At 41.1% G+C, this 23,982-nt stretch overlaps 1 protein-coding gene across 5 annotated transcripts in view; it reads left to right on the top strand.

Annotated features, from left to right (window-relative positions):
* LOC149445363 (ADP-ribosylation factor-like protein 8A) overlaps positions 1 to 23,982 on the top strand; it is a 480,831-nt gene that overhangs the window by 273,492 nt on the left and 183,357 nt on the right. For 4 of the 5 annotated variants that reach the window (XM_089653882.1, XM_089653879.1, XM_089653880.1 and 1 more), the window contains one exon: positions 14,561 to 14,628. In XM_089653882.1, coding sequence (XP_089510008.1) covers positions 14,561 to 14,628 — 68 coding nt within the window. Of the gene's footprint in view, positions 1 to 4,722; positions 4,882 to 8,031; positions 9,046 to 14,560; positions 14,629 to 23,982 lie in introns of those variants that run through there. The other variant, XM_089653881.1, reaches the window with a different exon arrangement.

The raw sequence follows: 23,982 nt of genomic DNA, 5'->3' as shown, positions 1-23,982 counted from the left end.
GTCTGTCCCTAAGTAACAATTCTGTGGCCCTAAGTAACGTTTCTGTGGCCCTAAGTAACGTTTCTTTGGCCCTAAGTAACGATTCTGTGTCCCTCAGTAACGATTCTGTGTCCCTCAGTAACAATTCTGTGTCTGTCCCTAAGTAACAATTCTGTGTCTGTCCCTGAGTAACAATTCTGTGTCCCTAAGTAACGTTTCTGTGGCCCTAAGTAACAGTTCTGTGGCCCTCAGTAACAATTCTGTGGCCCTCAGTAACAATTCTGTGTCTGTCCCTAAGTAACGTTTCTGTGGCCCTAAGTAACAGTTCTGTGGCCCTCAGTAACAATTCTGTGTCCCTCAGTAACAATTCTGTGGCCCTAAGTAACAATTCTGTGGCCCTAAGTAACGTTTCTGTGTCTGTCCCTAAGTAACAATTCTGTGTCTGTCCCTGAGTAACAATTCTGTGTCCCTAAGTAACGTTTCTGTGGCCCTAAGTAACAGTTTTGTGGCCCTCAGTAACAATTCTGTGTCCCTAAGTAACGTTTCTGTGGCCATAAGTAACAGTTCTGTGGCTCTCAGTAACAATTCTGTGTCCCTCAGTAACAATTCTGTGTCTGTCCCTAAGTAACAATTCTGTGTCCCTAAGTAACGTTTCTGTGGCCCTAAGTAACAGTTCTGTGGCCCTCAGTAACAATTCTGTGTCCCTCAGTAACAATTCTGTGTCTGTCCCTAAGTAACAATTCTGTGGCCCTAAGTAACGTTTCTGTGGCCCTAAGTAACAGTTCTGTGGCTCTCAGTAACAATTCTGTGTCCCTCAGTAACAATTCTGTGTCTGTCCCTAAGTAACAATTCTGTGGCCCTAAGTAACGTTTCTGTGGCCCTAAGTAACAGTTCTGTGGCCCTCAGTAACAATTCTGTGTCCCTCAGTAACTATTCTGTGTCTGTCCCTAAGTAACAATTCTGTGGCCCTAAGTAACGTTTCTGTGGCCCTAAGTAACGTTTCTTTGGCCCTAAGTAACGATTCTGTGTCCCTCAGTAACGATTCTGTGTCCCTCAGTAACAATTCTGTGTCTGTCCCTAAGTAACAATTCTGTGTCTGTCCCTGAGTAACAATTCTGTGTCCCTAAGTAACGTTTCTGTGGCACTAAGTAACAGTTCTGTGGCCCTCAGTAACAATTCTGTGTCCCTCAGTAACAATTCTGTGTCTGTCCCTAAGTAACAATTCTGTGGCCCTAAGTAACGTTTCTGTGGCCCTAAGTAACGTTTCTGTGGCCCTAAGTAACAGTTCTGTGGCCCTCAGTAACAATTCTGTGTCCCTCAGTAACAATTCTGTGTCTGTCCCTAAGTAACAATTCTGTGGCCCTAAGTAACGTTTCTGTGGCCCTAAGTAACAGTTCTGTGGCCCTCAGTAACAATTCTGTGTCCCTCAGTAACAATTTTGTGTCTGTCCCTAAGTAACGTTTCTGTGGCCCTAAGTAACGTTTCTGTGGCCCTAAGTAACGATTCTGTGTCCCTAAGTAACGTTTCTGTGTCCCTAAGTAACGTTTCTGTGTCCCTAAATAAAGTTTCTGTGGCCCTAAGTAACGTTTCTGTGGCCCTAAGTAACGTTTCTATGTCCCTAACTCTCTCCCTGAATACAGCCAGGTCTGCCTTTGTTGAATGACTGGAGGCAAATGGAGAATTCTAAAATGGCCGCCATTTATAGCTCGACCATTACACAGTGCTGGCTGGCTGGCTGCTGATTGGCTAATGCGATCACATGTCATGAATGAATGCATTATGGGTCAGCGCGCCTTGTCTGCGCACCTTCCCAGACATCCCCGCTCCGTCGCCGCACATGTCGCCGCCATTTTAGGAAAAATTTCGAAATTTTTCTAATATTCGAAGCGAATTCCACTTCGCCTACTTCGATTCGCTCATCTCTAATAATACAGTATTGAGATGAACTTTTGATATTGACCAAATAATTATTTTCCACCATAATTTGCAAATAAATTCTTTCCAAATCAGCCAATGTGATTGTCTGGATTTTTTTTCTAATTGTGTCTCTTATAGTTGAGGTCTACCTATGATGCCAATTACAGGCCTCTCTCATCTTTTTAAGTGGGAGAACTTGCACAATTGGTGGCTGACTAAATACTTTTTTGCCCCACTGTACATCGTCTAAGGACATTAGCAAATAACTGATAGCTGGGAGTGATACACAGGGCTGTGGTTCTCAACCTTATAGAGACCAGGGCCCAGCAAATTTTACCAAAATCTTCTATGCCCCAAGAGTAAAAAAGCAGAAAGTACTCATACAATAAAAGTATGGTAATGCAAAATATTGATTATATATATATATATATCTATATATCTATAAAAATTTAAATATTACATCAAATATTTAAAAATGTATTGAAAAGGGGGTAACTAATCAAAATATGAGTCAATGTAATTAAAATAGAAATGGCAAAAGTTATTTAAGTCTATTTGAAGCTTTATTATTTTCTCACTTGTGTTCCGTCACTATCAGACTAAGCTTTAAAATTTAATCCAATATGTACTCCCATGCAGTAAAGCGTTAGGACCCATTCTGACCGATATGATCCCATGTGGGGCAGTAAGCAAGTGCAATGTGTTAAGGCTGCAGATGCATAACTAGAAATTACAGGGTCCCATAGTACAAATTTTAATGGGCCCCAACAGAAAGAAAAAACACCATTACAAAACACCCTATTACAATGCCAAGTGGCAAAAAACTGAGAAGGAAGCAGCAACAATATTGAGGTAAGTATATGTCTGTGGAAAAAAAGGGGGGCTTTCAGCTAGGGTGCCAGAGGAAAAAGGATAATCATACAATGTGAAAAGTACACTAAAAAGCAGCCCTCTCACTAACTTGATTTAATGTTATTAAGAATGAGACAGAATGCAGAGTGCAGAATAGGGAATATAAGGCATGCTGCACAGCCTTTCTAGCAAAAAGATCTTTTTCTTAATGCACACGCTTCCCACATCCTTTTTCATTCCTAACATAGCCTGGGTCACTGTCATTGCCCTGCTGCCAGCAGGGTCCTTTGAGGAAGGGGATGCTGTAATCGGGATCACCGAGGACCTGACAGGCCTGAGAATGGGGGGATCAACCGAAGGAGAGGTCCACTTCCTCAGCAGGACCCCCCTAGAGAGGTAATTTGGAAAAGCCACACACAGGCCCCCAAAATCCAATGACCACCTTCAGGCTTTTAAATGGCATATTTCCTCATGTCACTTCCTCACTACCTATGTGATTGTCTGGATTTTTTTTCTAATTGTGTCTCTCATAGTTGAGGTCTACCTATGATGCCAATTACAGGCCTCTCTCATCTTTTTAAGTGGGAGAACTTGCACAATTGGTGGCTGACTAAATACTTTTTTGCCCCACTGTATATATATATATGTATATATACACACTTTTTTTTAATGTCTGTGATTTTTGTTTTTAGCGCAAAAAATGTAAAAACTCAGAAGTGATCAAATACCACCATAAGAAAGCTGTATTTGTGGAGAAAAATTACATATTTCATTTATGTACAGTATTGCATTACCGCACATTTGTCAGTTAAAGTAACGCAGCATCGTATTTCAAAAAATGGTCTAGTCAGGAAGGGGGGTACATTTTCCAGAGGTCAAGTCATTAGGGACCCAGAGGATAAAACATTAAAAGTCTTCTTTAAGACCTGACAGGGAAAGTTTTCCAGAAAGGAGCTAAGTGCATAGCCCTGGACCCCAGCTTCATCCTTACACCAACAACTAGAGCTTTTACCTGTGGCCTTATGTTACTACATGAAAAGCTTGGCAGATGCATCAGATCCTCAGGATAAGCCTTCTTTCTTTCCATATGTGGAGGATTCTTTGGTATAAATGCTGGCCACCTAAACTTCCATGTCAGAATGCCTTGAACATCTCACCCCTCGAAGGAGAATTTCTGTTCGGTCCCTCCTTGGTTAAGTACATCAAAGAGATCACCGGGGACAAGTGTAATGAACAGCTCAATGCCCAAGTCAGGAACTATAGCTGGTTGGTGTTTCTTCTGTCTTTAGCAGTCCCCAAGCAATTTGCCTTAATGCAAGCAGGCCTATTGGTACTTGGTTGCCCCTAGGTCTTAGAACATGATCCTATTATTCCTGGCCATATGGCACTACTGGGACTAAACAAAAGAGTTGAAGGGTGCCTGTAATCTCTTGACTGGTTTTGGAATATTCTTAGGTCAGAGTGGGTAGCAAGCAAGTGAAATCCAATCGATCGTCTCATGGTCAGGGCAGGTAGTGAGCAAGCAAAAGAGTTTGAGTGGGTTTTCAGCCATGCAGCCCTGCTCCACAAATCAACCTGTCAAGATTCCTGGCTTGTTTAAAAGGACTGGTAAACCTTAGAGGCAGAGGCTATGCTATGAATTGAATTCATTGTATGTTATGGGGGAAGGGGTGCAAAACTGCATGGTGCAAAATCTGAAGCTTGAAGTTAAATCAGTGGATATGGTTCACATCTGCACTCCAAGTCTCCAGAAGCCAAATTCCTCAAGCTCAAATCAGTTCTGGAGCTTTTTCTGTCGCTCAAATTGAGCAAATTTGTGTGTTTTTGGTGCATTTTTAGTTCCATATAAATGAATAGAAATGCACAAAATCGCATGTTTTGGCGCATTTTTCTGTTCAAATGAAAGTTAACTCCCAAAAAGGAAATGCCAAAATATTTCCCAGGAAATGCACAAACATCCATTTTGTTCAGCAGACATGGATGAGGCAGTGTCTCTGGATGGCGAAGCAGCACCCCTGCCTGTATGATCCAAAAGATCCATCCTACAAGTCCCGAGTGAGCAAGAGGCCCAGACTGGCTGCCAAGTTCTCCAAAACTGGGCAGACTTCAATGCAACTGTGAAGGATGATAAAGGTAGGCCCAACCCATACAAACCCAACCACCCCCCACACCCACCCAAGTGATATTTTATGCCTTTATATTTATCTATACATTTTTAAGAAATACCACTTACAAGACCCACCCACCATCCCTCTGCTCCTGTGAGCCCCCCCCCCAGCTGCCAGCAAAGGGGGGGGGGGGAAATACATGAGGCACACACAGATACAGTTGCAAGAAAAAGTATGTGAACCCCTTGGGATTACTTGGAGTTTTGCATGAATTGGGCATAAAATGTGCTCTGAACGTCATCTAAGTCACAACAATAGAAGAACACAGTCTGCTGAACATAATACTACACAAACATTAGATGTTGCCATGGTTTAATTGCACATAACATGTAAACATTCACAGTGCAGGGAGGAAAAAGTATGTGAACCTTTGGACTTAATAACTGGTTGACCCTCCTTTGGCAGCAATAACCTCAACCAAACGTTTCCTGTAGTTGCAGATCAGACCTGCACAACGATCTGGAGTCATTTTGGACCACTCCTCTTCACAAAACTGTTTCAGTGTAGCAATATTCTTGGGATGTCTGGTGTGAATCTCTCTCTTAAGGTCATGCCACAGCATTTCAATCGGGTTGAGGTCAGGACTCTGACTGGGCCACTCCAGAAGGCATATTCTGTGCTGTTGCAGCCATTGTTTTGTTGAATGACTTGTATGCTTTGGGTCATTGTCCTGTTGCATCACCCATCCTCTGCGGAGCTTCAGTTGGTGGACAGATGGTCGTACATTTTCCTGCAAAATGTCTTGATAAACTCTGGAATTCGTTTTCCCATCAATGACAACAATCCGTCCAGGCCCTGAGGCAGCAAAGCAGCCCCAAACCATGATGCTCCCTCCGCCATGTTTCACAGTGGGGATGAGGTTTTTATGTTGGTGTGCTGTGCCTTTTTTTCTCCACACATAGTGTTGTGTGTTCTTCCCAAACAACTCAATCTTGGTTTCATCTGTCCACAGTATATTTTGCCAGTAGTGCTGTGGAACATCCAGGTGCTCTTTTGCAAACTTCAAACGTGCTGCAATCTTCTTTTTGGACAGCAATGGCTTCCTCCGTGGTGTTCTCCCATGTACTCCATTCTTGTTTAGTGTTTTCCTTATTGTAGATGTGTCAACAAAAATGTTTGCATGTACCAGAGATTTCTGTAGGTCTTTAGCTGACACTCTGGGATTCTTCTTTACCTCATGCAGCATTCTGCGCTGTGCTCTTGCAGTCATTTTTACAGGACGACCACGCCTAGGGAGAGTAGCAACAGTGCTAAACTTTCTCCATTTGTAGAAGTCTGTCTTACCGTGGACACATGAACATCAAGGCTCAAGGAGATACTTTTGTAACCCTTTCCAGCTTCATGCAAGTCAACAATTCTTGATTGTAGGTCTTCTGAGAGCTCTTTTCTGCGAGGCATGGTTCACATCAGACAGTGCTTCTTAAAACCAGTAAACCCAAAACAGGTGTGTGTTTTTTAAGGGCAGGACAGCTGTCAGCAACACATCCAATATCATCACACTGATTGGAGTCAAAGTTGGCTCACTCCTGGCTCCAATTAGCTCTGGGAGAAGTCATTAAGCTAGGGCTTCACATACTTTTTCCTCCCTGCACTGTGAATGTTTACATGTTATGTGCAATTAAACCATGGCAACATCTAATGTTTGTATAGTATTATGTTCAGCAGACTGTGTTCTTCTATTGTTGTGACTTAGATGACATTCAGAGCACATTTTATGCCCAATTCATGCAAAACTCCACGTAATCCCAAGGGGTTCACATACTTTTTCTTGCAACTGTAGGTGTCAGCATGTCACAATACAAATACATGAGGGCACTCTCTGACCACTAGCACTGGATATTGTATAGACAATGTAAACAAAGATATACATATATGTAAACAAATGAGGCTGCTTGCCAGTAAAGCATTTTTTTTTTATTATTCAGTACAGCTTAGAAGATAGTTTTATGAACAGAGACAGTGTAACACTTTATATGTTTTTCAAAATGTACAATTATTCAATTTTCTCTAGCTGCCATGGGACCTGTCTTGCTGGAGACAAAGTAGGATGCAAATTGATCCCTGATATGTGTACCTTGGTTGCTTCGACGAACCCAGTCCAATGAGTTATTTCCATACTGTATATTAATGATTCCAAAAAAGAATCTAATGCACTGTCTAACAAAGTTATGCAGGGCACATGCAGCTTTAACAGCACTGATTGTATTTTGCATGTTCAAGACAATGGGATTTTGTAGAAGACGCCATTTGTTGGACAAAATTCCAAACACACATTCAGTAATTCTACATGCTGTTGTTAGCCGATAATTGAACACTCTTCTGTTCACTTAGATTGTGACCTGAATAGGGCTGTAGCAGATGCTCACCCAGGGCAAAAGCCTCATCCCCCACAAAAACACTTGGTAGGGTCGGGCCATTTGTGCCCAGGAGTGGACTGTTTTCAGGAAGGTCCAGCCTATTTGTATGCAGCATCTGTCCAAATGAAGAATGGACAAAAATGCTTGAGTCAGAGCTGCTGCCATATGGCACAATGTCAGTATAACGAAAGCAATAATTAGCATCAGCCACTGCAAATAAAACAAACAAATAATATTTTTTGTAATTAAAGTATTGGCTTCAGTTGCCCATAGGCTTTGTGATTCCTATGTGTTTCCCATCAATTGCTCCAACACAATTTGAGAAATTGCACCATTCTCAGAAAACTTCAGAGATCTGTGAACATTCTTCTGTTATAGGTTTTTTCATAACAGCATTCTTCAAATACATCCCAAATAGCAGAGCAGGTGTTATGGACTATGTAACTTGTAAATTTTCCAACCCAAAAGGCGTTGTGTAGACTAACCAATGATTGTCCGGTTGCTAGGTACCTATGAATAAATTGATATTGTTTTTACCAGTGAAGCTTCTGAAGAGTCTGCGGGATATGTACACTCGACACTGTCAGCTAAGGGAGTTCAAGAGTGGATCTGCGGTGTGCTCTCCAGCAGACTATGTCCATGCCAAAGATTTGGATTTTCTTTGGCCAATTGTGTCTTTGGGAGATAAGCTATCATCTGTATGTATGTCATTAAAAAAATGAAAACAGCAGATTCTAACAAAAATTTTCTGTTTTCAGTATGGAAAGCTGCTGGGAGGATCCTACTGAAAATGAGGGTTTGGATCCAGATGCAAGCAGGACAAGAACCTCTAGAGAGCCAATGCCGACTCCATTAAGCTCTAACTCTGGGACACCTGTGGTAGACTAGGATTCCACACCACCCGTTTGCCCTTGGGGATCTCCAAGAGCAAACACATGTGCAATGAGAAGGAGGACTTTTGACCCGGAATTTAACCGTATGCTGAACATAATGGCCATTTTGTCAAAATACAAACTCCAACAGGTCACGTTCACTTTTCTGCAATATGTCTGGGAGGCATTATGGAGAATGTACCATCAGAACTCAAAGCAGATATGTCGGCAGGTACCATACGTTATATTGGCACTTTTGTCCTACTAACCACCACATATAGTTCCTCTGAACCTCTACCACCTTACGGCACCCCCCCCCAACACCACATTCTTTAGACCTCCCTCATCTGTCAACACCATATTCTGCCCCCCACCATCTGCAATACCACATCCTGCCTCCCCCCTCCTCTACCAACACCACATTCTTCTAATTGGCAGTAAGTTCCTCAAAATCCCTATTCCTCCAACTGATCACTGAATGGGGTGAGCCAGCCAACTCCCCTCACCCCTACCATCGCCTCATTTTTTTTTCTTGAGCTTTGTTAGCTCTATTTCTGTTTTTTTTTTTTTTGGGGGGGTTGTTATTTGTTTTGGGCACTTGGCAGTGTTAGAGGTGGTCTAATCCTCTTGAATTAGATCTTATGGCCTTAATGTCCAACATATGTTTACATTCTGGGAAGAACTACTTGTTGTTGGACGTGTGGACATCCATGTGTGACCAGGACTGGAAGTCATACTCCTGTATCCATGCTGGTATTTTCATCATGGAGTATAACAAGTTTTGGCAATGCAGAGGCTGTTTTGCCTTACATGTTATTATTAAAAATATATGTAATGTAGTTTTCATGTTTATTTCTACATCTATGTTGACAAAAAAATAAATGTTTGTTTTTCGAATAATATTTTTTTCTTTTTTTTCACACAAAAGTAAAGTTTTCTATTACTTTCGACAAGTATGTTTGATTTTTATTTTATGCATATATATTTGTTTCTTTATGTACCAGTACTAATGAATTAAAAAAAAAATACAAATTACCTCAGTGTGACAATTAGTTGTTGTTCAACAGGAGGTATACTATTACAAAAGTATGTGTTCATTCGCTGCAAATGAGTGAGTAAACCCAGTAACTCATAAAAACTGTCCTGAAAAAAGGGAGGTTTAGTGGACACGAAAGCAATAATGATAATAATCATAATTCAAAAGAAGTTGGACTAACCTTTTTATGGACATCCTGGTATACTCAAAACATTTTTCTTCATGAGCAACTGTACATGACCCAGAACTGACCTCTCTTTTCTTGATTGGGAATTATGGGATGGATCCATTATCTGCATTCCCTACTCCTCCTCGCTCTTTCATGAAGCAAATATGATGTAACATTGGCTGCTTGCCACAAAACACGCCATCTCATCATCGCTCATCTTTGCAGAGCACGGTACAGCACATAACACTACAAAGAACAGGGAGAACAATGAAAAACAGAAAAAAAGAGATTTCACCTAGGAAGCAGATAGCAACAAATGATGAAACAGATGATAATGTTTTCTATTGGCTAATGAAAAAACATCAAAGCTCAAAAATGCCTGAACAATGCTGTATGAAAAGACGCTATGCTCAAGTGTAAATCCAGCCTAAGGCTGGCCATACACTATACAATTTTCTTGAGAATTTTGCTTTGGATTTACCAAAAACCATATAATAGGAGGTCAAACTTGAACAAAACTCTCAACTGTATCCAATTAAGCAGGTTCTTGCACTACATAGTTGAAGGTAAATCTAATGGAAATTGAGCAGAAATTTAACAGAAAATTGTATAGTGTATGGCCAGCATTACTGTCAAAGTTCAATTGAACAAGCTGAAGTTAGAGGCTGATTGGCTACCATGCACAGCTGCACCAGATTCTGAGTGCATCAGTTTTCGTAAATCTCCCCCAGTGTGTTTCACTGCTTGCTGTGGGAGAAGCAGAAAGGATTCATCCACTAGACTATGAGTTGTTGAGGCCGAGTGAAAGCCTGCTGCATTGACTATATTGCAGAAATAAGAAGTGCTTTGTGTTTGTTTTATGCTGCAATTATACAGTTTTATTTTAATGGATATTTGAAAATAAATGTTTGACCAGTAATCCCTTAAAGAGACTACATTGTATGATGATTTGCTTCCTACCTCAGTGCTACCACTTGACCATGTCCACTGTCACAATATTATTCTACTTTGTAACAAATTGATACATTTTTTTTTTAATTAACATACAGGATTTATATAACGCCAAGAGTTTGCGTGGCACTTTACAATATTAGAGAAATATAGTATATTACAGTTATAGTATATTACAATTCAACACAGGAGGGTTTGGAGGGCCCTGCTTACAATGCAGTGGGGTGGGGGGTAAAGGGGCAAATGATTGTGATGGAGAAAACTAAAATAATTTTTTTAGGGGGGCAGGGGGTAGGCTTTGGTGAAGAAATGAATTTTGAATTATTTCCAAAAGGCAGACTGTGACGGGAGTGACTTTTGGGGGTGGGGGGACCTCTGTATCATCTCCCCAAATCATTGTTTAACCCACCCTGTGCCTGTTTAAGGGGTACAGGGTGTGTATGTGAATGTCTGAGTCTTGTGTATTGTGTGTGTTCCTTTGTCTAGGCCACATGGCTGTCCATTGTCTGTTTGCCATGTGCTACCCCCCATTGTGCTGTCTTCCTGTCCAGCCAACTATTATGGGATGTACTGTTTGTGTATTGGTGTGGGGGTTGGTTAATGTCCTTTGCCATGTGCTTCATCCCATTGTTCTGTGTCTTGGTGGGATGGGGAGGGCTGATGATGTATTTCCTTTTCTTGGTTGTGTTTCCCCGCCCTCTGTATATATCCTGTGTTTTGTGTTAAAATAAAAAGAGTTTGCTTTCTGTTTTAAGAGCTGGGTGCTGTCTTTTTCCTGAGGGATTTCAAGGGCGTGGTCCGTGGATGGTGTTCGGACAGGGGAAGTTGTGCTATAACGGAAAAACTCAGTGCGGTCTGGGTTCCGGTTCCGTTACACAGACTGAGTAGGGGATAGCCAAACAGATTGGGGTAGGCAGTTCAGATAAATGGAGATCTGGAGTTCTCCTGGAGACAAGCATACCAGGCGGCAATGAGCAGGAAGTGTTGGGAATAGCAGAGAGAAATGTTTTGGTGATATTATGAGAACATGAGCTTATAATTTATTTTCTTATCTTTCGTTCTGTGCATTTATTTTAATATTTTTTTTTCTTCACAATCTGACTCCACTAGCACCTGACCACTGTTAGGTAAAGGTCCTGGATGCGCTAACATTCTACTGTATTTTGTTTATCTTTTTAAAAATGTTACTTTGTTTTAAAAAAAACTATTTTCTAACTCGTAAACAGAATTTGGGAGACACATTTTTCATATACTATACATACCTTTGTATGTTTCTACATATCTTCTATATTTCGAGACTTGAGACACCTGTGCCTTGCATATAACAATTAATAGATTCTCAACACACCTTGCCTGAGGAAGTTACATACAGTGCTCAGCATAAAGGAGTACACCCCTTTTGAAAAGTAAGATTTTAATATCTCAATGAACACCAGAACAGTTTCCAAAATTGACAATTGTTTTTTTGTTTTATAGAACATTTGTTTAGCTCATTACATGAAAGTAAGGTTAATAATATGAATAAAAGTAAAACCTGCGCAAATGTCACACATCCGCACCACACAAAGCAGCAAAACTCACCAAAAGGGATATCCCCTCCTAAACAATGCGTAAATATATAAAAAGTATTGCGCTAAGGGTGAACAACATGTACCTAATAATATATAGAAAACACAATAAAGTGTACTAAATAAATAGTACTAAATAAATAAATGACAGTCCATATGGGAGCCTGAAGTGCTGAAAGTCCTCAAATGTGAAAGATAATTACAAAACAGTCTCTGTGAATGAAAAAATTCTCTCAAAGTGCAAATAATCAAAAAATTCTTCTTTTTTCCAACCAGAAATCACCCATGTGAGTGGCCACCACCGTCTAGGGCAAATTGAAGGATCCTTTATGGACTGTCATTATTTATTTAGCACTATTTATTTAGTACACTTTATTGTGTTTTCTGTATATTGTTTGGTGCATGTTGTTCATCCTTAGTGCAATACTTTTTATATATTTGCACACGGTTAATAATATAACTTAGGCTACAAAATCTTCCGTTTTACTCAAATTAGTTGAGGCAAAAATGAATACACTCCACAACAAAAACTACAACATCTAGTGTTTTGTATGACCTCTATGATTTGTAAGGACAGCACCAAGTCTTCTAGGCATTGAATGAACAAGTTGGTGGCATATTGCAACATACTGTATATCTTTTTCCGTTATTCCAGAACAACCTCTTTTACCGTCTGGATGCTGAATGGAGAGTGATGCTCAACTTGTCTCTTCAGAATTCCCCATAGGTGTTCTATTGGGATCAGATCAGAATACATACTCGGCCACTGAATCACTTTCACCCTGTTTTTCTTCAGAAATGCAACAGTGGCCTTAGATGTGTGTTTTGGATCATTGTCATATTGGAAGGGCACAGAGTGGTGATAGCATCTTCTCTTTCAATATAGAGCAGTACAGCTGTGAATTTATGACACCATCAATGAAATGCAGCTCCCCGACACCAGCAACACTCATGCAGCCCCACATAAGGACCCTGCCACTACCATGTTTCACTGTAGACACCATGCATTTTTCTTTGTAACTCCTCACCTTTGCAACGCCATAAGTTTTGAAGTCATCACTAAAAACATTTATCTTGGTCTCATCACTCCAGAGTACAGAGTCCCAGTAGTCCTCTTTTTTCAGCATGGGCCCAGGCAAATTCTAGACAGGCTTTTTTGTTCATGGGCTTTAGGAGAGACATCCTTTGTGGACGATACCGATGCATACCATTCCTCTGCAGTTGTGCCGCATTGTCACTGGAAACAATCACCCTAGTTTGGCTTTCTACTTCTTTAGCTAACTGTAGTGAACTTGCATGGCAATTTTATTCAACCCTTCTCATCTGAAGATGCTCCTGTTGAGGTGTTAACTTCCATGGATAGCCTGGACGTCTCTGTGAGATGGTAGAAGTTCCATATCTGTTAAATTTTTGATTCACTTTTGATACAGTATTCTGACTGATAAGTAAAGCTTTGCTGATCTTCTTGTAGCCTTCACCTTTCTTTTCTTTCTAAGTCCTTATGACATTTCTCTTCCATGTGGTACCATTGCATGAAATGGAAAGGGACTTTCTTTAAATAATGCCCTTTTATAATCAACTGTCTTCTGGACACCTGTTTAATGTATAATTAGACTCACCTGTAGTTGAGTTCTTGTTAATTAGGATTTTGTTTACTAAAATTTAGCTTTGCTCCTCAGACTTTCTGTCAGGAAAGGACTCACCACTGGTGGTGCTGATGGGCTGCAGTACCAGTTCTTACCAGCGGGTGCTTTTCAGCAGCCAGGATCTCACCTCCTGCAATCAAGCCATCACCTGAGGCTGATTGCAGGAGGTGTATTTAAGCTGTAACCAGGCCTGCAATCAGTGCCTTGGTTTATTGTTCCCTTGAGCCCCTGCTACCTGTTCTGTGTCCTGTGTCCTGTCTTCCCCTATGCTGGATTGCTGTACATACATATATTGGGTGAAGGGTTTTGATTGTTTGGGTTTGTTTGCACTGTATGTTGTTATACACTGTGGTAGTGCACATTAAATTATATTTTACATCACACCTGAAGCCTGCGATTCCCTGTGTCAGTCCACACATTTCTGGTCTTATCCTGGTTTCTGACACTTTCCTTGGGGTGTGTTCATTTTTGCAAAGTGGTCTAGAATGAATTTGTTAGGAAAAATATTTTTTTTGTGTGCAAATTAACAAATCTTGTTTGCAATCAATGGCCCACATTTGTGGGAGTATTTTGTAGTTTAGTGTCCCATAGTAAATCTTGATTCTAAAAGGAAAGTACTCATTTATGCTGAGCACTGCAGTTAGTCTGGTTGAAAAAAAAAGACACGTCCATCTAGTTCAACCTCAGTGATGATTTTGATGCCATGAATCTCGTTATTTGGGTTTTTTATTCAATAGAATAAGATTGACAACCAACAAAGAGCATTTTATACTTTTCTTATTATTTGAGTCATTATGCTTGCTGGCTAGCTCACTAAATGTTCTGAAATACTGGGCGTAGCTAGAAGTCATATGTACATAGATGGAGAGTGGAGGTTTTAGGATTTCACTATTGCTTGAGATGCTTATTTATTGCGTATTATTTAGCATGTTATCTTAAAAAGAGTGCCAACATTTTTACTTCAGCAATGACACTGATTAAAGCATGTCAACAAAGCCGTAAAATATTAATCTGAAATGCACTTAATATTCTCATTTTTTTGTAGGTTCTTGTACTTGGAAACAAGAGAGATATTCCAGGTGCTCTTGATGAAAAAGAACTAATTGAAAAAATGTGAGTATCTTAAAATTTCTTGTACTTTTTATCAGTAATCAGCTAGCAAGTTTTCCTAAAACACACAATAACAAGTAATTTACCAAAACTGGAGCAGACAGAATCTGAAGTGACTTTACTGCCCACCTAAAAATGGACATGTACCTGCTCAGGGCTGTACAACTATAAAGGTTTAAACTACATGTGGCATTCAGTTGGCAGTACCATTGCCAAAATTCAACCTATTTGAGGGAATTGAAGTCAAGTGAATAGGGCCATGCCACAACTGGTGAAATGCACTCAATTATGGCTCTGTGTCAGGAATAACAGGTGAACAGGCTGGATGAAATTGTAAAGAATATTCCAGGGGGTAAGAGGCCTGTAAGTACAGGAATCAGAAATGTATAAGTACTACCTCTTTTCCTATTGCTAAGTAGCCCTTTTATACTCCATGGGCTGTTACTGCCTCTTAGCTGACCAAAAACACAAGGGATTCAGGGGGTCTTGGCAGGCCAAGCACACCAAGCTCATGATCAGGGGTCAGGCTCGAAGACCATTTGCTATAGCAGTGGAAAGGCTCACCTGAAACCAGCAGGATAGGTACACAGGCAGGTCACCGTGGCGGATGAGTGGGCTCACCCGAGGTGCGGAGTCTAAGCACCAACCGGTGTTCACCAGAGCTCCTGATGGTGGAGATGGATTTTCTTGCGTGTTAGCACCAGGTTGCGGTCCTCAGGATCACCCCACCAGGAGGTGAGCAAGCGAAGGTCCAGTAGCGTATTAAGCAGGTAAGGATGAAACAGAAGCGTGGTCAGTAAACAAGCCAAGGTCAGTAATGAGCAGTCGCAAGTTGGGATAAGGTAGGAGCGTAGTCAAGAACAAGCCAAGGGTCAATAACGAGTGTTAGCAAAATATGGATAACAGCAGAGAAGGCAAGGAGCAAGATACTGGCTGGAGAGCACAATAATCTGGCAAACAGGAAGTGCAGAGACATGGCTTATATCAGGAAGTTCATGGGAGGAGCAAGGGGTTCAAGGTTCATGACAAACAAGGTCAAGGCAGGATCATCCAAATAATTGTCAAGGGAGCTGGCCAGCATTCCAGGGGGCTCAGCAAGAAGAAACACGCACCGCAGAAGGCCCCGGTTCGGATCCAGGTTCTGACACTGTCAGGGCTCCAGGGTATGACCAGAGGTATGTGAACTGACGCAGGGAAACGCAGGCTTCAGATATGTTATAATAATAATATTTATTATCAGCTGCACAAATAAACAAACACAATGCAAACAAGCTAACCTTAAGCTAATAGGTACACAGAGCAAACAAACAAACCAATAGGTACACAGTGCAGTCAGGGCTGGAGAGGTGGAATGGTCAGGCAGGCCAAGCCCACAGCACGGATTTCCTCAGGGCGCGGGGTCTAAGTCCCAGCCTGCTATTCACCAGGGCCCCTGATGGTGGGGATGTACTTGGTGAAGACTGGAACTAGGTCGCGACCCCTGAGTGCGTCCGGCTGTGGTAGAGAGTGCTGGCAGGTCCAGGTCCGAGCGGGATGGATGGATGGATGACAGTCAGGAGCGTCGTGGTCAGACTAGCCAGGTCTGTAACGGTGGGGACAGGCACGGTACAAGCAGCAGACAAGGGTAGTCAGGTCACACGCCGGGTTCAGTAACTCACGGGCAGCACGGTACAGAAGATCAGGCAGAAGGATGGTCAGGGACGAGCCGGGGGTCAGAGCAGGAGAATGTCAGCATGGATCAGAACAGGCAGGGTCGGCAACAAGGAACGCACTACAGGAACACAGGAATCAGGAACACAGGTTTACAAGGTACAGGGGCCCATGGAAAACACACATCAAGGCCCAGACTGCAGGTCTGGCCATCCCATAAATACACCTGCATAATCAGCTTTAGGTGTTTGGCTGGCTGCAGGGTTGAGTCTCTGATTGCTGAGAGCACTCACTGGCCAGCCCTGGTACTGCAGCCCACAAGGCAGGTGAGTCCCACCGTTACTGGCAAGTCCATTCCTGACAGACACTCACAAACTTTCATCCATATGAAGTCCCAGCTGTGTACCTAAATGTGGGGAAAGTCCATCAGCTTTCTCAGAGGATTTGAGGGCACTTGTAGCAGACACATAGATGCAAGATGTGGTTTCCTTCAGATGCAAACTGGAGTTGCATGCCTTCTGCCGATGTTTCTTTTTTTTTTTTTTTTTTTTTAGGTCAAGTCTCCTGGTCTCTCCTCAAAGTTTGGCATGCCTTTATCAGGCAATCCAGAGACTTTTAACCAAAGGAATTGTTCAGGTCTCCCCTTAGGAACATAAAGTTCTCATTGCCTTTAGTTATCCCCAAAAGTTCAAATTTCTGTTACTGTCTCTTTACACAAGGGGGGTTTTCTGACCTCAATTGACATCAGCATTACATAGCAGCACTTCCCAATCCTTCCAGGCCACTAGCAGTTTCTCTGTTTTACAGTGGGGGAAAGTCACTACCAATCTGTGGCCCTCTACCAAGTCATAATTCTAGCCTTTCTATGGCATATTGGTCATAGGTTGTGTATGATCTTCTCTAAAGGAGACTGAACCTTAAGACTAACATTGGCATCACTCTTCAATCTGGCTGTTTACTAAATGTGGAGAAATGGGACTGGCTTAAGCCCAGTGTCTGGAGTACTTAGATTCCACTCCAGACACCACACCAGCCGGAATTTACCTACCCAAGGAAAAGCTGGCTAGGGCTGCATCTCAGGTCAGTTGACTTGAGACTTCTGGGTTTAATGGTGTGTTTCTCTGAGGCAGTAACATTTACCCAGTTTCACATGACTGCCTTGCAGAGGAACATCCTATTTGCATGGGACAAATCACTCCTAGACCAGTTTGGTCATTGTGCCTTGTCTTCCCTGACATGGTGGCTTGTGTCTCTGGCCCTTAATGGGAGGCAAATGCTTTGTCCCCTTCTGGTGAAAAGTAGTAATAACTGACAAAACCATTTAGTCTTGGGAGGAGTACTGGAAACTTTACTGATGGAGGGCTGTTTGTTACCAAAGGAAGCAAAGCTTCTGATCAACATTCTGTAATGTCAAATGATTCACCTGTCTCTCCTTCTCTGGACTGTGACATTAACTAATCACCTAATGCAAATTCAAGCAGACAGTGACATGGCAGTGGCCTACATCAATCCTCAAGGAAGAAAAAAAAAAAGACATTGTTACACCTACTGGTAACTGTCTTTCCAAGGGTCTTCCAGGACGGCTACATAAGAGATACTGACTCAGCCTCTACAGCAAACACAATACAGAAAACAGTTTAAAAGGTCCCCCCTCACCCTAGTCCTCAGTTGTTAACTAAAGAAGACCACCACCAGTGTGCACAAGGGGAAACCAAATATGCAAAAAACCCGAAAATTCACCCAAAAAGGTGAGAGAGCCAAAGTCAGGTTGAAAAAAAAAAGTCACTCTGGAGTAACTGTTACCAGTAAGTGTAACCGTGGTTTTCCCAATGCTTCTTCCAGGATGGCTACATGAGAGGATAAACAAGTAATATTCCTACCTTAGGGAGGGACAACTACCTGCAGAATTTTCCTTCCAAATGCCAAGTCCTGGCTAGAAAGAAGCTCCACATAGTGTTTTACAAACGTGTGGTCATTGGACCAAACTGCTCTCTTGAGATGTCTTCCCATGAGGCACCTGCCCTTTCTGCCAATGCTCTAGTAGAATGTTCCTACACCCTGGATAGGGGCTGCCACCCCAAACTCTTGTATGAGAAATATAAAGTATTTGTGCAGCACTAAAAAATATAATCCTGACACGCATACAACATATATTTCATAAATATAATTACAGTCCGTAATAAATGTATAAATGAGTATAAAAGCTCAAGGTGACTCCAATATTCCCAGTTTCATAAATCAACAAAATTTGGTGAAAGGCAGGAAACATAAAATGCGCACTCACCAGATGCGCAAAGGTATTGCGCAGCGTATTAATAAATGAAGGTCTGCTGGGAATCCCTCTTAGGATGGTGTTGGAAGCAACCCAGGATAGATGGATATCATCAGGGTTTGTAGGGTAGTAATTCAACCAGAGGTCCCCTTTTAAGGACAAGGGTGCATCCTCTTCAGTGTACTGGGAAGGTCACCAGGGGGTGCTCTGGGTGATTTAAATGCTCAATGCAGAGCAAGAATGGAAATACCCATAGTGTAGTATTTAACCATAATATTTAATGTGGGAATGTAAATTCAGTAAGTATATTCATACATGAATAAATTCCTTGTGCAAATTAACAGCAGAAAGTTTACAGCATAAAGCTGCTGAGAGCACTGACCAGCTGGTGTCTAGTAATGGCCGCCGGACCTCCGTGATCCGGCTGCGTGACTTCACGGCGTGCAGGCTCCTCCAAGACGCGTTTCGTACACCTTCAGAAGGGGTGTGCCATGCAGCCTGACGTCTGGTGGAGTAAATTTATAACCGAAAATGGAGAGCAATTAGCGGGAGCCATCTTGCTGGAGATTAAAACGGACTGTGCATGCGCGAGATGGCCGGCGCCATTTTCCTTTGGTCCGGTACATAGTCTAGAATGAATCGAATCCAAAGCTGGTTAATGTGCATGTACATGCGCCATTTTCCATTGGTCCGATGCAGACGAACCAGGCAGCTCCTTCAAGTGGGTGTAAATACCCATATACCTCGTAGAATGATAAAAAGTGTAATTAGGGGTAAAAACGTTGTTTCATGGATCAGTAAGGTTACTCAAAACCAAATAAAAAGGGGGAAAAAATATCTAAAAATCATAAGAGGCAGAGCTGCAGTTAATGTCTGTTAGCAGACAGTAAGTACATTAATATAAAATCCATGTAGATAAATGACAAGTGATAAGTTAATAAAATAAATATTATATCATAGGAGATAATAAAATGAATAAATCATCAGTATGTCAATAAAAACTAAAAGAGCTGATCATAATAAAAATAATTAATATATACATAAAATCAGAGCGATCTCGGATAAGGTGATCAAGCTTAGGATTTGTAGTAAAAAAAAGGTAAAATTTCCAAAAAAAATATTATAGTCAAAGATATAAAATGTGGAAAATTATTATAGATGCAGATACCCAGAAAATGCACTGGAATAAAAATTAATATATACATAAAATCAGAGCAATCTCGGATAAGATGATCAAGCTCAGGATTTGTAGTAAAAAAGGTGAAAATTTCAAAAAGATAATATATTCAAAGATATAAAATGTGTAAAAATTTTATAGAATCAGATACCCAGAAAATGCACCAGAATACCATAGTGCATATAATATATATATATATATATATATATATATATATATATTCAAGTTCCCAATTAGTATATATAATGCTTGAAATAATGGATAAATGAGTCTGTGAAAACACACATAAAGGGTAGGTGAAAACATGTATAGAATCAAATAGCCAACAATGTACCAGAATAACAAAAAAATCTTATATATACACATACTACTACTATATCAAATAATCACATTAAAATGTAGAAAAATTGGTCTGAAAAATAATTTGATCCAAAGAGAGCAAAAGGAGACTAAAAATATATAAGTTAAAATACATAAAAAATTGTAAAAAATATATTTTCAAATGAGGGAAAACTAATTCTAGCTGTTGTCGGTAAATCAATTGATGTCCACATCTACACCCTGTTCCAAATTATTATGCAAATTCTATTTAAGTGTCACAAAGATTAAATATTTTGTTTTTCAGTTTAACTCATGGATGGCATTGTGTCTCAGGGCTCTTTTGATCACTGAAAACAATCTCGGACACCTGTGATAATTAGATTGGCAGGTGAGCCCAATTTAAGGAAAAACTACTAAAGGAGGGTGTTCCACATTATTAAGCAGAGCACCATTTTCAAGCAATATGGGGAAGAAAAAGGATCTCTCTGCTGCCGAAAAGAGTGAAATAGTTCAATGCCTTGGACGAGGTATGAAAACATTAGATAGTTCACGAAAACTTAAGCGTGATCATCGCACTATTAAGAGATTTGTGGCTGATTCACAGCACAGACGGGTTCGTGCAGATAAAGGCACATTGAGGAAGATTTCTGCCAGCTCCATGCATCGGATCAAGAGAGCAGCTGCTAAAATACCATTACATAGCAGCAAACAGATATTTGAAGCTGATGGTGCCTCTGGAGTCCCACGGATATCATGGTGTAGAGTCCTCCTTGCAACTGTGCATAAACCTTCTATTCGGCCACCACTAACCAATGCTCACAAGCAGAAACGGCTGCATTGGGCAGAAAAATACATGAAGACTAATTTTCAAACAGTCCTGTTCACTGATGAGTGTCGTGCAACCCTGGATGGTCCAGATGGATGGAGTAGTGGATGGTTGGTAGATGGCCACCCTTTTCCAACAAGGCTGTGACGTCAGCAAGGCGGTGGTGGAGTCATGTTTTGGGCCGGAATCATGGGAACAGAGCTGGTCGGCCCCTTTAGGGTCCCAGAAGGTGTAAAGATGACCTCTGCAAAGTATGTGGAGTTTATGACTGACCACTTTCTTCCCTGGTACAGAAGGAAGAACTATGCTTTCTGTAATAAAATCATCTTCATGCATGACAATGCACCATCTCATGCTGCAAAGAATACCTCTGCATCAATGGCTGCTATGGGGATAAAAGGAGAGAAAGTCATGATGTGGCCTCCATCCTCCCCTAACCTCAATCCTATTGAGAACCTTTGGAGCATCCTCAAGCAAAAGATCTGAGGGTGAGAGGCAGTTTACATCCAAACAGCAGCTCTGGGAGGCTATTCTGACATCTTGCAAACAATTCAACCAGAAACTGTCCAAAAACTCACAAGTTCAATGGATGCAAGACTTGTGAAGCTGCTATCAAATAAGGGGTCCTATGTTAAAATGTAACGTGACCTGTTAAAATGTTTAAAAAGTTAAAATGTTAAAAGTTTGATTGAAATAGCTTTTGATTTCAGTAAATATGCTGCAAACACAACAAATGACAATTTTCAGTTCTTTACAACCTATAAAGTGTTTTGAAACTTACTGTGCGTAATAATTTGGAACAGTGCATTGTAAGTTTTTTATGTTTAAAAAAAATACTGTTATCATTAGGAGGTTTGTTCAATAAAATTTGAAATGTACTCTTAATAGTTGATAACATGAGAATTATGCTGACTGTTGTTTACATCAATTATTTAGATAAATGAGAAAAATATAATTTGCATAATAATTTGGAACAGGGTGTATATTGTGACCTGCAGTGGTTAGGGTTTTCATGTTATAAATCCATTTAGTTTCAGCTTGTGCAACAAGTCTCCTCTTATTAGATCCTCTCCAATGATTTTCTATGATTTCTATGCCCATGAATCTTAAAGATGATGGGTCTCTACCGTGGTGGTACCTGTAGTGTTTAGACAATAAGTGTTCTATCTATCCCTTAACCTTCTCGTGGTACGGTCTATATACTGTTTGTGGCAGGGACAGTCGAGCAAATAGACAGCATAACGGCTATTACATGTTGTAAAGGTGGATATACAGTCATGGCCGAAATTGTTGGCACCCTTGATATTTTTCCTGAAAATCAAGTATTTCACACAAAAAAGGTATTGCATTAACACATGTTTTGCTATACACATGTTTATTCCCTTTGTATGTATTGGAACAAATATAAAACAGAGGCAGAAAAGCAAATATGACATAATGTCACACAAAACCCCAAAAATGGGCTGGACAAAAGTATTGGCACCCTTAACTTAATATTTGGTTGCACACCCTTTGGAAAACATAACTGAAATCAGTCGCTTCCCATAACCATCAATAAGCTTCTGACACCTCTCACCCGGAATTTTGGACCACTCTTCCTTTGCAAACAGCTCCAGGTCTCTCTTATTGGAAGGACACCTTTTCCCAACAGCAATTTTAAGATCTCTCCACAGGTGTTCAATGGGATTTAGATCTGGGCTCATTGCTGGCCACTTCAGAACTCTCCAGCGCTTCTTTGCCATCCATTTCTGAGTGCTTTTTGACGTATGTTTGGGGTCATTGTCCTGCTGGAAGACCCAGGATCTTGGACGCAAACCCAGCTTTCTGACACTGGGCCCTACAGTGCGACCCAAAATCCTTTGGTAATCCTCAGATTTCATGATGCCTTGCACACAGTCAAGGCACCCAGTGCCAGAGGCAGCAAAACAACCCCAAAACATCATTGAACCTCCACCATATTTTACCGTAGGTACTGTGTTTTGTTCTTTGTAGGCCTCATTCCGTTTTCGGTAAACAGTAGAATGATGTGCTTTACCGAAAAGCTCTATCTTGGTCTCATCTGTCCACAAGACGTTTTCCCAGAAGGCTTTTGGCTTACTCAAGTACATTTTGGCAAACTGTAGTCTTGCTTTTTTATGTCTCTGTGTCAGCAGTGGGGTCCTCCTGGGTCTCCTGCCATAGCGTTTCATTTCATTTAAATGTCGACGGATAGTTCGCGCTGACACTGATGCTCCCTGAGCCTGCAGGACAGCTTGAATGTCTTTGGAACATGTTTGGGGCTGCTTATCCACCATCCGGACTATTCTGCGTTGCAATCTTTCATCAATTTTCCTCATCCGTCCACGACCAGGGAGATTAGCTACAGTGCCATGGGTTGCAAACTTCTTGATAATGTTGCGCACTGTGGACAAAGGCAAATCTAGTTCTCTGGAGATGGACTTGTAACCTTGAGATTGTTGATATTTTGCCACAATTTTGGTTCTCAGGTCCTCAGACAGTTCTCGTCTCCTCTTTCTGTTGTCCATGCTTAGTGTGGCACAGACAGACACACAATGCAAAGGTTAAGTGAACGTCTCTCCTTTTTATCTGCTTTCAGGTGTGATTTCTATATTGCCCACACCTGTTACTTGCCCCAGGTGAGTTTACAGGAGCATCACATGCTTGTAACATTCTTATTTATCCGCAGTTGTGAAAGGGTGCCAATACTTTTGTCCAGCCCATTTTTGGAGGTTTGTGTGACATTATGTCGAATTTGCTTTCTTTCCTCCCTTTTTTTGTTTTGTCCCAATACACACAAAGGGAATAAACATGTGTATAGCAAAACATGTGTTAATGCAATACGTTTCGTGAGAAATACATGATTTCCTGGAGAAATATCAAGGGTGCCAACAATTTCGGCCATGACTGTATCATAGGCTTTCCCTGTGGTGGCAGATTTAAATGATTCTATTTTTTTAAGAGGATTCTTACTTTGTTGACATATGACACATTTTTTACATGGGTAGAAACCTTTCATGAAATTAAAAAATGCAGGCTTGAGAGGAGGATCCACTATGTTGGGTGATATTTTATTCCTCAGAGTGGGTGCTTTTCAGAAGACTATCTCTGGCC

This window comes from Staurois parvus, unplaced genomic scaffold (genome assembly GCF_062004578.1).
Source record: "Staurois parvus isolate SC_StPar_1 unplaced genomic scaffold, SC_StPar_1.0 ptg000725l, whole genome shotgun sequence".
In the NCBI taxonomy this organism is placed as follows: domain Eukaryota; kingdom Metazoa; phylum Chordata; class Amphibia; order Anura; family Ranidae; genus Staurois; species Staurois parvus.
This window is presented reverse-complemented; position numbering and strand designations above follow the sequence as displayed.